At 58.1% G+C, this 13635-nt stretch overlaps 2 protein-coding genes across 4 annotated transcripts in view; one reads left to right on the top strand and one right to left on the bottom strand.

The window, feature by feature from the left end:
• The window catches only part of NIBAN2 (niban apoptosis regulator 2), a 48849-nt gene extending 44313 nt beyond the window's left edge, over nt 1-4536 (top strand). Inside the window, exons 10-14 of the mRNA XM_039861413.1 lie at nt 462-617; nt 1136-1252; nt 1486-1593; nt 1734-1845; nt 2346-4536. Of these exons, the coding sequence (XP_039717347.1) occupies nt 462-617; nt 1136-1252; nt 1486-1593; nt 1734-1845; nt 2346-2947 (1095 nt within the window). The 3' untranslated portion in view covers nt 2948-4536. The remainder of the gene's footprint in view (nt 1-461; nt 618-1135; nt 1253-1485; nt 1594-1733; nt 1846-2345) is intronic.
• A 1296-nt stretch (nt 4537-5832) lies between these two features.
• Nucleotides 5833-13635, bottom strand: part of LRSAM1 (leucine rich repeat and sterile alpha motif containing 1) — a 36929-nt gene continuing 29126 nt past the window's right edge. For 2 of the 3 annotated variants that reach the window (XM_039861416.1, XM_039861415.1), the window contains 5 exons: nt 12965-13063; nt 12060-12191; nt 10894-10975; nt 7847-7992; nt 5833-6645 (listed from right to left, as the gene is read on the bottom strand). In XM_039861416.1, coding sequence (XP_039717350.1) covers nt 6520-6645; nt 7847-7992; nt 10894-10975; nt 12060-12191; nt 12965-13063 — 585 coding nt within the window. In that variant the 3' untranslated portion in view covers nt 5833-6519. Of the gene's footprint in view, nt 6646-7846; nt 7993-10893; nt 10976-12035; nt 12192-12964; nt 13064-13635 lie in introns of all 3 variants that reach the window. The other variant, XM_039861414.1, reaches the window with a different exon arrangement.

Raw genomic sequence — 13635 nt, 5'->3', positions numbered from 1 at the left:
CAGGTGCAGGTAGAATTGATCCTGTGATCTCAGCCTCTTTTTCCATGCCTCAAATTGGAGAGTCCACAGACAGTAATAATCACAGAGCTTGAGAACCAGAAAGAACCTTAGAGATCATGAAAAACCATCTCCTGACTTTGAGGGTGAGGACACTGAGGCTCAGAGAGGATGAGTGAGTTGCCCACGGTCACCCTGTGCCACGGTCACACTGCCAGCACCCAGGCTGTGCTGCTGGACCAGGCTCCTTTCGCCTTCAGATCCTCATCCTTCCTGCCCCGGGCCCTCCAGGGCTTACACCTGTGGGCACCACTCCACCCCCGCCAGGTGGCCTTCTCTGGTGCTAGTACCGGCCCCAGGGCCTGGACTCCCAAGGGGCCAGGCAAGGCGTGTGGGTCCGTGGGGCCCGCCCAGCCACTCAGGTGGCCCTAGCTCAGGCCCCATGCATCCCTGTCTCCCTGCAGTACATGGAGAAGCTGTCCCAGCTGGCGTACCACCCCCTCAAGATGCAGAGCTGCTACGAGAAGATGGAGCCGCTGCGGCTCGATGGTCTGCAGCAGCGTTTCGACGTGTCCAGCACGTCCGTGTTCAAGCAGCGAGCCCAGATCCATATGCGTGAGGTGGGCCCGAGGCTCCTGCCCCAGCACACCACACACCCGCCTTCCAGAGTCCCCATCTCCTGGGAGAGCGCCCCCACCTTACCCCGGGCCCCCCCGGAAGCCGCGCTGCGGCCGTTCTCAGCCCCGGTGTGCTCTCTCCTGCACGAGTTTCGTGCGCTCTCCCATCTGTTTGGAACACCTGCCCCTCTGTTCATTGGATTAACTTGGTCTCATCTTTCAGGTCTCGGCTTAGAGACCCCCTCCTCCGGGAAGCCCTCCCTGCTCCCCAAGCCCTTTCCTCCAGGGCCCAGGACCTGTTTCCTATTGTCTTGAGGCAGGGACTGGCCCCAGTGCCCAGCACGGTGCCAGCGCACAGTAGGCACTCAGTAATGGTGTGAGGGAGGGAGCGCAGTGAGTCCACAGGCTGCCAACTGCTCCCGGGAAGGCCTGGGGTGGCCGGCTGAGGAGCCCCTCGGAGGTGTGCAGGAGGGGCTGTGGTCACTCTGGAACCTTCACGTGCCCTATGGTGTGTCCTATAGCAAATGGACAATGCCGTGTACACCTTCGAGACCCTCCTGCACCAGGAGCTGGGGAAGGGGCCCACCAAGGAGGAGCTGTGCAAGTCCATCCAGAGGATCCTGGAGCGGGTGCTGAAGGTGAGCGGCCCTGCCCGCCGGCCCTTGACCTATCCCTAAGTGTGGCTGAGCCCTGAGCCCAGTCCCCAGGCTGGCACCGGGACCACTGTCCCTACGAGAGGTGTCACCCACCCCCTTGCAGAGATGAGGATGGTGAAGCTCAGATCAGACCACCGGCCTTCTATCTTCCTGCCGGGGGCCGGTGGAGCCCACTGACTTGGCGCCCCCTGCCCCCTGGCTCCTCTTCCCGGCAGAAATACGACTATGACAGCAGCTCTGTGCGGAAGCGCTTCTTCCGAGAGGCATTGCTGCAGATCACGATCCCATTCTTGCTCAAGAAGCTGGCCCCCACCTGCAAGTCGGTGAGTACACCGGACTCCCACTCAGCCCCAGCCTGCCCCGGCCCCTCGGCCGCAGCCCCGTCCCAGTCCCTGAGAGCCAGAGTCGGCCTGACCGGCGGCCCTGACCAGCCCTCTCTCTGCCCCGTCTCCCTGCCTGGTAGGAGCTGCCCCGGTTCCAGGAGCTGATCTTCGAGGACTTCGCCAGGTTCATCCTGGTGGAGAACACGTACGAGGAGGTGGTGCTGCAGACGGTCATGAAGGACATCCTGCAGGGTGCGTGCTAGCCCTGTCGCCCGGGGGCCTGGCCGCAGAGCTAGGTGGCTGTCTCCCTCGCCGCCGCCACTGGTGGCATTCTTACTGCTGGGAGGGTGATGGAGGCGGCCGCCCAGAGGTCTTCCCGATGAGGTTGAAGAAGCTGCACAGAAAATCATGAGCCTTGAGCCTGTGGGCCGGGTTAGGCCCACTGTTATGTGGCCCCCGGAGGATAGCGTCATGTGTCTGTGCCTTAGTTTCTTCATGGGTCCTTGGCATTTCAGGGAGCGTCAGATGAGTGACAGGACGACATGGTGGTCACCAACGTGGGCTGGGGGTTAGGGTCTTGGCTCCTGCATCCTAGCAGTGAGGCCTGGAATGAATAACATCCCAGTCGTGACGCCCACTCAGGCTGTGGGGAGGCCTCTGGGGGATGATGCTGGTCACAGCTGGGCACAGTATAGGGTGTGGCGGCAGCTGTGGGTCCTGTGGTAAATGTCCTGACCCCTTTGGCCCCACAGCCGTGAAGGAGGCCGCTGTGCAGAGGAAGCACAACCTGTACCGTGACAGCATGGTCATGCACAACAGCGACCCCAACCTGCACCTGCTGGCCGAAGGCACGCCCATTGACTGGGGTGAGGAGTATGGCGATGGCGGTGGCAGTGGCGGCAGCAGTGGGAACAGCGGTGATCCCAGCCCCAGTGTCCCAGAAGCAGCCACCACCTCAGAGAAACAACGGCGTGCCAAGCAGGTGGTGTCCATGGTCCATGACGAGGCAGGGCTGCCCTTTGAGGCTGGCCCTGAGGTACTATCACCTGCATCCCTGGACAGTGTCACCGAGCTCCGTGGCCTGCTGGCCCAGGATCTGCGGGCTGAGAGCCCCCCGCCGGCCGGACCCCTGCTCAACGGGGCCCCCCTGCGGGAGAGCTCCCAGCCTGTGGCCACCCCCGAGGCCTCACCACCTGCCTCGCCCCTCCGGCAGCTCCTGCCTGGAAAGGCTGTGGACCTTGAACCTCCCAAGCCCAGTGACCAGGAGACCGGGGAGCAGGTGTCTAGCCCTGGTGGCCGCCCTGCCATCCACACTACCACCGAGGACAGTGCGGGGGTGCAGACTGAATTCTAGGCCGGTCGCCCCCGAGCTTCTGTTGGACAAGGCACATGGGCCCCTCCCTCCAAGGCACTGGCAGGCTTGGCTCCAGGCGGGAGTGCCAGATCTGTGTCTCCGTGTAGAGGTGGGGCAGGGCTAGTATGCGTCTGGGGCTGGGCAGGGACGGCCCACCTGAGTCACTTTATTGGGTTCGGTCATACTTTGTTGCTCCATTTTCTTTTCTGTGGGCTGATCTCAGCTTTCCTCCTTGTGCTGGGGGCTGAGCAGAGATGAGGGGGCTGGGAAGCTCTCAGTGGCCCCGATTCTCTGGGTCCTCCCTTCCTGCCCTTCCTCCGTGGCCTGCCTCCCTCGTGGGTCTTGCCATCCTTGCAGAGGGAGGTAAAGGCTTTGTCTGCTGTGACCCAGCCCTTGAATTCTCTGCCCTCGCCAAGGGCTCATTGGAACTGGAAACATGTAGCGCTGAGGCCCATCTTGGTCACACTCCCCTCCTGCTCTCCCTGGCTGGGCCCACTGGCCACAGTGTCAGAGTGGACACTGGCCTCACCTTTCCGATCCCGGGTGAGGGGAGGTTCAAGGAGGGGGTCTTCGGGCTAGAGTCAGGCTGGGGGATGCTGGGGGAGGGGGTGCCTCATGAAGCAGGGTGGGGCCACAGGCCTGGGGATGGAGTAAGAACGGTCTGGAACGTGCTGGTCTGGGGAGAGGAAGTGTCAGAGGGCAGGCAGGAGCGAGCCCTGCCCAGGTGTTACTGGGGGCGGAGGTGTTACCGGGAGTATGTGCAGCAGGAGGCGAGCGGGCAGAGGGAGCGCAGCTGGACGCCGAGCGGGCATTCGGGCCTCTCTCCCTCCCAGCCCCAGCTGTCGCTGCCCGCTTGCTCGCCGGGATCTAGCCCTCGGGAGTCCCTCCGTTGCCCCTGCCCCTTCTGTACCCACAGACTGTGCTGTGACTTGTTGCTCAGAGGCAGGGTTTAGTGGGTGCGGGTTTTGTCTTCTATGGGCCATCTCCACGGTACGCGCTGTCCACCAAGGGAGTTGGTGGGGCTCCTGAGGGGCCACAGGTCCCCAAAGCACTGCTGGCAGCTTCTTGGAGGCTCTTAGGCTGTGGCTTGGCTCCTGCTGAGTTACCAAGTCGCCTCATCCTGAAAATTCCAGGCCCCTTTTCAAAGCATGAGTCACCTAGGGCCCGGCCAACCTTCCTCAGCTTTTTAGTCCTAGGGGTGAGGGTCAAGCTGGGGCGACCCCAGCCCAGCACCTCCACATCCCTCCCCTTCTGCTTCAAGGGGAGGGCGGGCAGAGCAGAAACTGACTCCTTTGGGGTCCTCAGCGTGGGGCCCCCACCCCGCCCTGCATCCTCCGTCCCCTCGTACTTCCTGGGGCCCTGGCCTTGGACCCCCAGGACGTGTGGCAGTGACTGGTGCTCAGGGCCCTCAGTCCCCACCAGCCCTAACCTCAAACGCCTCACTAACCTCTTCTACCAACACTCCGTCTTAAGACGCTGTCCTGTAGTGCCTTCTTTTGGGGTTTTCCAATCATCCTTCCCAGATATTGTATTAAAAATATTATGCAAACTGTTTAAGCTTTTACTAATCAATAAATGCTTTATTTAAAGCCAGTGGCCTGTGTGTCGTGCCAGCAGGGGGAGACCTGGGCTGGAGGCTGGTTAGGAGGCCCATGTACCCTGGCTTTCTGCGATCATCTGACCGAGTACCTAGAGGTCAGAGTTCTTAGAGTATCCCATTTTACAGAGGTGGAGACCAAGGCTGAGCGAGAGGATACAGAGCATGCAGGTGACCGGCCTGTCAGCAGCTCAGGCAGCTTCCTCAGCTAGACCTGTGCAGGGCGCTCCTCATGCCACCTCGGGTGACAGTGAGGCCAGGAGGTTCACCTGCTTCTTGCTGTTGGCCTCGGCAAGTCACTAACAGCCTCGGGGGCCTCATCTATAAAAGGGAAGTCATCGAAGTCCTTTCTCCCAGGGCCTCATGAAGATTCAGGGAGTCTCTGAGAAACGCGGTGCTCTGCAGAGTCCCTGCCCCCCGCAGGCCTCAGTCTCCCCTCATGACCAAGGGGAGCCCAGAAGGGCGAGGAGAGGGAACTGTCAAAGGTCACCGGGGGGCAGAGGACAGCGGGGGAAGAGGCCCCAGCTCCTGCCTGGAAAGCAGGACTCACCCCACAAGAGGACCCTCGGGTCCCGCTCCAGCCCACAGGATTGACAGACGACCCCAGTGAGGCAGGAAAACGGGCCTAGGCTCTTTCCGCCACCCCAGGGCCTATCCCCTGCATCTAGGTGGCTCTTGGCACTGCGCCTGGGGTGAGCTCTCAGTGCCTCCCCGCAGTGGCCACCAGTCTATGTAGGGGCCCTGTCATGTCCCATATTGAATGGATATGGGGAAGTCTGGAAGGCCGGCTAGGGTGAGAGTCAGCTGGAGGCAGACCCAGGTGCCCTGAGCAGGCCTGCCTCCAGCCTAAAAGCTGCCCTTGGCTCCGAACCACCTGGTAGAAAAGGCACAATAACTATGCAACCCCACAGCAAGAACCAGAATTCATGGCTCCTTCTAGAACTGTGCAATGAACGACCTGCACAGCTGCCTGGGTTCCAACCCCAGCACCGCCACGTCCCAGCTGCAAGGTCCTGAGCACTCAGCCCGCTCGGCCTCGGTGCCCTTGTCTGGGGTAATGACAGCGGAGCGCACAGCACGGGCCTGCGTGGCACGGCCTGCTCCCGCTGACTCCTGTGCCCTTCTCCGAGCCCCGTCTCTCCACGCGTAACCAGGGGCGTTTAGATAACCTCACATTCGGGAACGCCTCCACCTGCCCCCTCTTCTTGTGACTGAGGGGCGGCCCTCTCCCAGGCCCTCGACTCCTCCCTCCCCAGGCTCCATCAGGACCCAGTGATGACTCGGAAGGAGCGGGCTGGAGGTGGGTTTAATGACATCCCTGCTTTGGGTCTGTGAAGCTCATTGCCTGCCCCGAGTCGCGTGGGCTGCGGTGCTGCAGGTCAGGATGCAGAGGGGCCCAGAGTGCCGGGGAGCAGGAGCCAGGGAGGCGAGGAGCAGCCGACGTTGCTTGTGGCACAAGGCCTGCACCGAACACATTCCGGCTCATCAATCAGGGATAGCCCATGGTGGCCTGTGGCCCCCTCCCCTCAGCCTGGGTCCTCCTGTGCTCCCATCACCCCACTGAGTGGGACGGCACTGTCTGTGTTCCCCTGATGAGGACACCGAAGCTCCTAGAGGGGCAGGGGACCTGCCAGTCAGTCGAGAAGTGGCGGAACCACGCTGGCCAGGACACTCGGTCCTGTGCTCAGGTGACGGCACAGCTGCCTCTTCATACCCCAGAGCCCATCCTTGAGCCATGTGGGAGGGATCCTCTTTCTTCCTCCATGGTATTTAGGTCGTTGGTCAGGAATCCTCCCTGCCCCCGCCTGGCAAAGTGCTTGGAGGTGGATGGTGGGGGGTGCCCTCTGGGGCTGTGGGGAAGGGCCCAGGGTAGAGTGGGCCGTGCTATTCTGGCTAGAGCAGGGGGTGAGCTGAGCCCTGGGCCTGCAGGAGGTGGAGGGGGCCGCGGGACCAGGCCTGGGCCCGGGACTGGCGCTCAGCTGCTCTGATAGATCCGGAGGCGCTGGCTGATGTCCTGACGGCACAGCGGGCAAGTCCTCAGCGGCTGGCAGCACTGTTGGCAGCAGCAGACGTGGCCACAGTTGAGGAAGATCATCTGGGCCTGAGGAGAAAGAGCGGGGCGTCTGAGCTCTGCCCTTGACTTGCCTGGTGTCCAGGGACGGAGCAGCTGAGCCCCAGCCCCTGGACCTCTCACTGTTCTTTACCAGAAAAATCTGCCACTGTGGTCGTCCTGAATCGAACATCACAGACACGTACACCACAGCAAGTGAAAATCTAGCCCTTCCTTCTGTTAGCAGAAGGAACTATTTTTCTATATTTTGTAAAAAATGCATGCGTACTCGTAAGCCCCACCCCTTTCTTAAATAAAGCTGGGATTACATTCTCCGATGTTTTACTACTTGGTTTTGTTGTCTGCCACCGGTCTTGGACACTGCCCACGCCCTCTCGGTGTGACAGCTGCGGTGCCCTCTGAGCAGGAGGCCCTGCTGCTGGACGTTAAGGTCGTTTCCACTTTGTGAATGTGAGTGTGTGCGTGTGTGTGCGTGTGTGCGCATGTGTGTGCACACTTGCCCAGCCCGTCAGTCTAGAAAGACTCCAACATTATGGATCAGAAACCACCGAAGCGTATCTACGCTTGGCTCAGCAGGTCCTCTTTTTAGGAATTTACTCTAAGAAAATAATCAGGGGTGTGCTCTCAGCTCAGCTCAGGGCTGTTCAGTGCCCTGAGGCCCGAAAAGCAGGAACGTGGTTAAATTTAAAATCAGCGAGGCCTTCCACATCTTGGCATTCCCTGGGTTCAGTAATGATCGTGGATGTGGTGATCGAATTCTCTAACGTGGCCGCCGCCTCTAGGTACGACTGCACTGTAGAGGGAGGGGCGGATTAAAATTTTATATGCTATGTTGTTTAATTTTAACGATAAGTTAATTTTGTTAAAGTTTTTTTTTAAAAAGACCGTTTTAAAACAGCCTTCAGAGAAAACTGTGTTGTCGATATTTAACAACTTGGGAAAGCTTCTTTAACGTATTTGTTAAGCAGAGAAAAAAACCCTCTTAAAAAGGAAAAAGCCCAGAAAATGATGTCAGCATCGCTCACATTTGGGTCATGGGATGATGGGTCATTTTTTATTTCCTGTATTTTTTGCTTGCCTGTATTTTCCACAATTTCTAACGAACACAGTATACTTACGTAAGTAGAAACATGTGTTTAGGAAGGCTACAGGTGCTGGAGAGGCCTGGGATGGCCACAGGTGAGGCAGGTGGGTGCGGGGGTGGGGCAGGTGGGCCCCGCCCCAGACTTACCTCCCTTTCCAGGCACACGACACATTCTGAGGTCTGCACCTCCAGCTCTGCGGGGGGAGCCGATGGCCTCACTGACTCAGGAAGCTCCTCGGGGGCGGTGGGCTCCGGGGCCCCGGGGACCTCGCCCTGGGGTGGTTTCAGCAGCTCTGTGGGGACCAAGAGACAGGCTGAGCCAGGGTCACTCCCAATGATCCCGTTCTCTAGGGGACGCCCCAGGCCCTGCCTGCCCCAAGTGGGCAGGGAGCTGGAAGGTGGGGGTACTCTGATCTCAGAATTGGGGGAAGGGCTACCTTCTCACACACCCTCTCATTTCTCTTCTCTGACCTCACTCCCCATCTGTAAAATGGGAGTGCGGGGACGTGGGCAGGGACGGCCACAGCACTGGTTAACTGGGGCCTCTCACCCTTCACACCCCCGGGACCCTTACTGGCCACCCTGTGAGTGGGGCTCCTCACTTTCAGAGAGGCCCAGCGAGGCGAAGCCACTTGTCCAAGGCTACAGGGCCACCTGGTGGTGGAGCTGCGGTGCCGGAGCCTGTGGTCGGGGGCTCCAGCGTGGACTGGGCAACTCTCAATTTACCCAGAAGGCAGACGGGCCCCTCCCTTCACATGACCCAGAGGACCAGGGGGAGGACTAAGTCCCTAAGGCAGACAGCCCCGTGTCCCCATTGCTCTGCCCTGCAGCCGGCATCCAGCCCCGAGGCAGGACATCAGGCTCGGCCCTTACAAAACACAGTCTCTCTCGTTGTCATGCGACGTGCGCTAAAGACGTCCCTGATCCCCACCCCGATCATGACTGGCATTTTTCATTTATTCTATGGTGGAATTATAAACAGCATTTTTTTTTTCCTTGAAGGCTTTTTTTTTTTTTTAAAGTCTTATAAGAGCTTATTTGAGCCAAACAGATGACAACTGCCAGGAAGCAGACTGAGAAAATGCTCTGGAGAATGGCAGTTTTATAGCTTATTTTATACATTAGACTCAAAGGAGAAGCCTGGGGGTTACACAGAACCCGCTGGCAGAGGTGGCAAAAAGCAAAGCGTGGAAATCTCTGGGGCTGGATAAAAAGTAAAATGGAGAGACAGATACTTCTTCTGCCTTGGTGGGTACAGGACACTCGTCATTAGCATTTGCAGCGCACGGAGATGGGATGCGGGGGACAAGTTAACAGTGAGGGGCCCTGTGGTCTCGTGCTCCAGAGCAGTGGCTGTGCCCTGAGGGGTCTGGAAAGGAAGATCACTCTGACATTTCGAAGGTATGTTATCGTAGATGCAGAAAGACAGCAGGCAGGCTCACTGAAGGTAAAGGCTGACCCTTGTTAAGGAAGCTATAGGCCTAGGACGTGACCACCCACCATGATCTGCTTCTAGTTAGGAATTTTTATGTTCAGACCGCCTGTGTGGTTACTTTCGGTCTGAGTCTGTAAGGCCTGCGGTGCAGAACTCTCCCGAGCTTATCAGAAAATCTGAAGATTTTAAAGAGGCTGTTACAACACTTGACACTCTTAAGAGTATCATGGTGCCCCCAGACCATCGCTGTAAAGAGGCTCTTCGATATACGATGCATATCGAGTCCTGGGAGCAACATGAGAATTGTTAGGAAAATGCCTGAGGATTTCCTGTCCCTTTCTGGAGCTGAGAAGAGGCCATCAGGCCACAGTCCCTGCATGGTGGGGTGGGCACAACCAGGAAGAAGCCGAGGCACTGTGCCCGGGCTGCAGGGAGGAAGAACCGGCTGGCTAGCTCTGAGGAGGGAGCGGCTCCTGCTGGCGCTGGGGATGGTGGGAGACAGTCAGAGGCAGCCGTTCTGGATGCTCAGGGGGCTCGGAGTGAAAGGGCACCCATGACTCCTGCTTGAGGAGTTTGTTTGTTAGGGTTACGGTGACGCCAGTTCCTGAGGCCACACTCTTCCTGACCTTCCCTCAGAGAGCGAGGGGGCTGCTGCTCGGGGATATCTGGAAAGTGACTATTTTGCACGTTACCTGGTATTAAAGGACTGCAAGTTTAATGCCTTTTTCTTCGATAGAGTCAATGTCCTCGGAGTAAAACTGGCTGGAGAGCTGGAGTTTACAGGCTTTACGGTGCTCTGCCACGGTGGGATCGAGGACCTGCTCCCCGCCAGGCAGCCCGAGCGCCTGCCTCACCCCTGCGATCTGGCCCGGCACCTCCACGTTCAGTGTCTGCCCCAAACAGACCCTGCCTGAGGCTGGCCATATCGTGGGCTTGCCCAGCCCGGCGGCCCACACCTGCCCTGTCCTTCGTCCTTGCTCTAGGCCCCGGGCTTCCTTTCCTTTGTCAGGAGCCCTTGGCCTTTTCCTGAGGATGGGCAGCAAAGCCTAGTGGTGCAGCCATTGGCCAGCTGTGTGACGTTTTGGGGGCATGTTGACCTCTCCCTCTGGCTCGGTTTCCTCACCCCTCAAATGAGGAGGACAACGGTGCCCACCTCACGCGGCTGAAACAAAGGTTGACACACGTGGTACACGTAAAATCGTCAGCAAATGCCTGGCACCTGGATTATGCTTGGCGCTCAGGAAATGCCTGTCCCTATGGCAACCACAGTACCTGCCTCCTCCTGGCCTCTGGACGGGGCGGAGTGCCTTCATGACCTGCCTTTACCCCTTCAGCCCATCGCAAACATCCCTCCACATCCGAACCACAGGCTGCCCCAGGCACGGTGTCGGGCACGTGGTGGGCACTAGGTACGGATGGTTTCTCCCTCGACTGCACGGATCCTGGGTGTGTGGTCCTCGCTGTCTGTGCGTCTGTGTGCGTGTGTGTTGCGGTGGGTGGGGAGGGGAGTTTAGGAAGGGTTACGGGACAGGGAACCGGAGGGCCCCACGTGGCTGTGAGAAGACTTCCCTAGTTTCCCATTTGTGTGGTCTGCTTTTCTCATTTATAAATCCTGTTCCTTTAGGAGGGAACCTCGAGAACTGGCAGGAGCTAGAACTGGCCCTTAGGACACGACCCAGAATATAAACAGGTGACCACCCCAACTGCAGTGCTCACATGAGGCTGGAGCCCTGCTGAGCAGAGGCCCCGGTGTCAGTACCTGGCTGGATCCTGGTTGCATCCAGCAGCTTCTGGACCCGCTGCAGGATCTCGTGCTGCAGGCCAGCTTCCGAGACGCCCACCTGCAACAGTAGTGCAAAGAACAGGTTGTGGCCTGGGCTGGGTAGGAGCCTACTACGAAACACAGAGCCACTGGGACCGCCTCATTCCTGGCTCCTGGCACCTTCGGCTGGACATGTGGAGGCCTCTTGGCGTACGGCCATATTGGGCCCCACCATCCATGTGGCAGAGGGAGAAACTTAGGCCCAAAAGGAAGCCAACACTAGTAACAACTACGGCTGAGCCAGGGCCTCCCCTGCACCAGGGACTGTGTGACAGCTTCATCTGCATGGCCCGTGATGACTGTGAGCCAGGACCCTCGGTCACAGTTCACGTGGTTGAGGCTGAGCTGCTGCGAAGCGGCAGAATGAGAATCACAAAGTCCCTCGGCCTCCAGAGCACAAGCTCTTGAGCTCAGGTGACACGGTGCCTGTGGAGGACCCCTGTCTAGGGACAGCCCTTGTGTTGAGATGTTGCACACAGCAGACTGGTAAGCAGCATGGCCTCTGGCCCCAGACCACCGGCTCGCATCCCGGCCCTGCTGCAAATCACTATCCTACTGTGTGTCTCAGTTTCCTCATCTGAAAAATGATGACAATGACGATACCTCCGTGCCTAGGTTGTCGGGAAGATTCGATGAGTTAGTATGTGAAAAGTGCTTAGAACAGCACCTGGCAAGAGCTACAAAGATGTTAGCTCTCCCCGTTACCCGTCTCTTCCGAAGAGGAAATGAATCAGTGCGACGTGCCCAGGATGCAACCCCCCGCTGCCCTCCCGCTACCTGGGGGTGGGGGTGGGGCCAGACCAGAGGAGCTCCAAGGACCTGTCTCGGCCCTACGATGTGAAGATCCAATCTGACCTAGAAGGGCAGTCTGAGGTCAGCTGGACACACATCTCTGGACCTTCTTAGCCAAACAGCGTGCAGGGCACGCTCGGCTGGGTGGGGGCGGATGGGGCAGGTGTCCCGGCTCTCTGGAAGCAAGGGGCTCTGGGACATCTGATAATAGCAGGCTTCACCAGGAACTACAAGTGCAAGATGTCCCTTGGCCAGGTTGGGCCGGTGGCCCTGCCTGCCTCCCTCACCTCCTCCGAGAGGCTGCTGCCCACCTTGGCCAGGTCCCTGGGGCTCATCCGGCTCAGCATGTCCAGTGAGATGCGGTGATGAGCAAAGACGGGCAGGTAGTGCTCGGCTGACAGCTCCACCAGCAGGGCCGCCAGCTGGCGCTCCATTCCCTCTTCCTGCACCACAGACCCACGAGAAAAGCCAGGCGCACCACGGACGGGAGGAAAAACAAGGAGCCGTCATTTACAACAGCAAACAAAGGGTCTGACCAAATATAACATAATATGTAAAATGTATTCTTAGACTTTTTTGTGCCAAAAATGCATATGTAAGTGCTTAGAGATAAATGCGCAGGGAAATTCACTGCCGCTCTGTTTATAAACTTGAAAATGGTAAGCAACTGCAGCACCTGTCAAGAGGGGACTGAGTAAATAAATGAGGGTTCACGCACATACTTCGTACTATGCAGCTGTATGGAAACAGCGAGTTCTGTGTGTATGGACCTGGACAACCGCCCATCACTACTGCTAAGAGGAAAAGGAAGCTGCCAAAATAATATGTATAGAAGAACTCTGTTTTTATTTAAAAATTTTTAAGAAGTATAGGGGCAGCAGAGGGGGAGGGAGAAAGAGAGGGAGAGGCCCACATCTACCCTGTCCACAGCAGGTGCTCACGGGCAGCGCTGTCGCCCACTTGCCCACGCATGCACAGGAGGCCCTGTCCCTCTGTGGCAGTGACCAGTGGCTGTCTTCCCCTTACTAGAATGAACGCTCCCTCTCATTTCTGTCCCCACTGAGGGCTAGCACAGAACCTGGTACACTAGCCACCAGAAATATGAACGGAATTAAACTGGAAAGGCCAAGAAGCAGGGCATTGCTGGGGCGTGAGAGGGTGCTCTGAATCGAGGTCCTCCTGGCTCCCGGCGAGGGTGGGCACTGCCGGGCCTTACCTGCAGCTTCAAGGACAAGGGCTTCTGGTTCAAAAGCCGCTGATACTGAATCAGCCAGTAATTTTCCTGCTTGGTTTCGCTTTTGGCTTCTAACTCCGTCTGCCAAGAACGAAGCAGGTATTGTTAGTTACAAGACAGTAAATAAAAAAAAAATGATAGTGACAATTGTGAACTACACTCCTCTGAGCACGTGGATGGCACTCGGTGTCTTACAGACAACTTTCCTACACAGTCATCCCATTGCTGCAATGACTCAAATGGAAAAGGCAGGAAGTACCACTATCTCTAATGTACTGCTGAGAATCATCTGAGACACTGCATAGCTGGTGGGGGGGCCTGAACCTGGCCTATTGACACCTGGCACCTCGCTGTGTACACCAGCAGTCTGGGAGGGACACCTTCTCATCTGCTTGTGGGAAGGGCAAAGCTCCGAGCAGCGACCTCCTTCTACGAAGCTCAGGCTGGTCTTCCGGGTGCCAGGCAGGGAGAGAAACAGGATTCCAAAGGCACCTGCAGCTTCTGGAGTGGCTTCCACTGCTCTGGCAAAGCCAGAGAATTATAAACATGCTACTGAAACAGATTCCTTTGTCCTGTCATTCAACAAGTGTTCCTTGAGCGTTGCTCTGGGCCAGGCGCTGTCATAGGTGCTGGGGACGGCCAACAAATGATAC

The sequence above is a fragment of the Pteropus medius genome, unplaced genomic scaffold (assembly GCF_902729225.1).
Source record: "Pteropus medius unplaced genomic scaffold, Ma_sr-lr_union100, whole genome shotgun sequence".
Taxonomy (NCBI): Eukaryota; Metazoa; Chordata; class Mammalia; order Chiroptera; family Pteropodidae; genus Pteropus; species Pteropus medius.
This window is presented reverse-complemented; position numbering and strand designations above follow the sequence as displayed.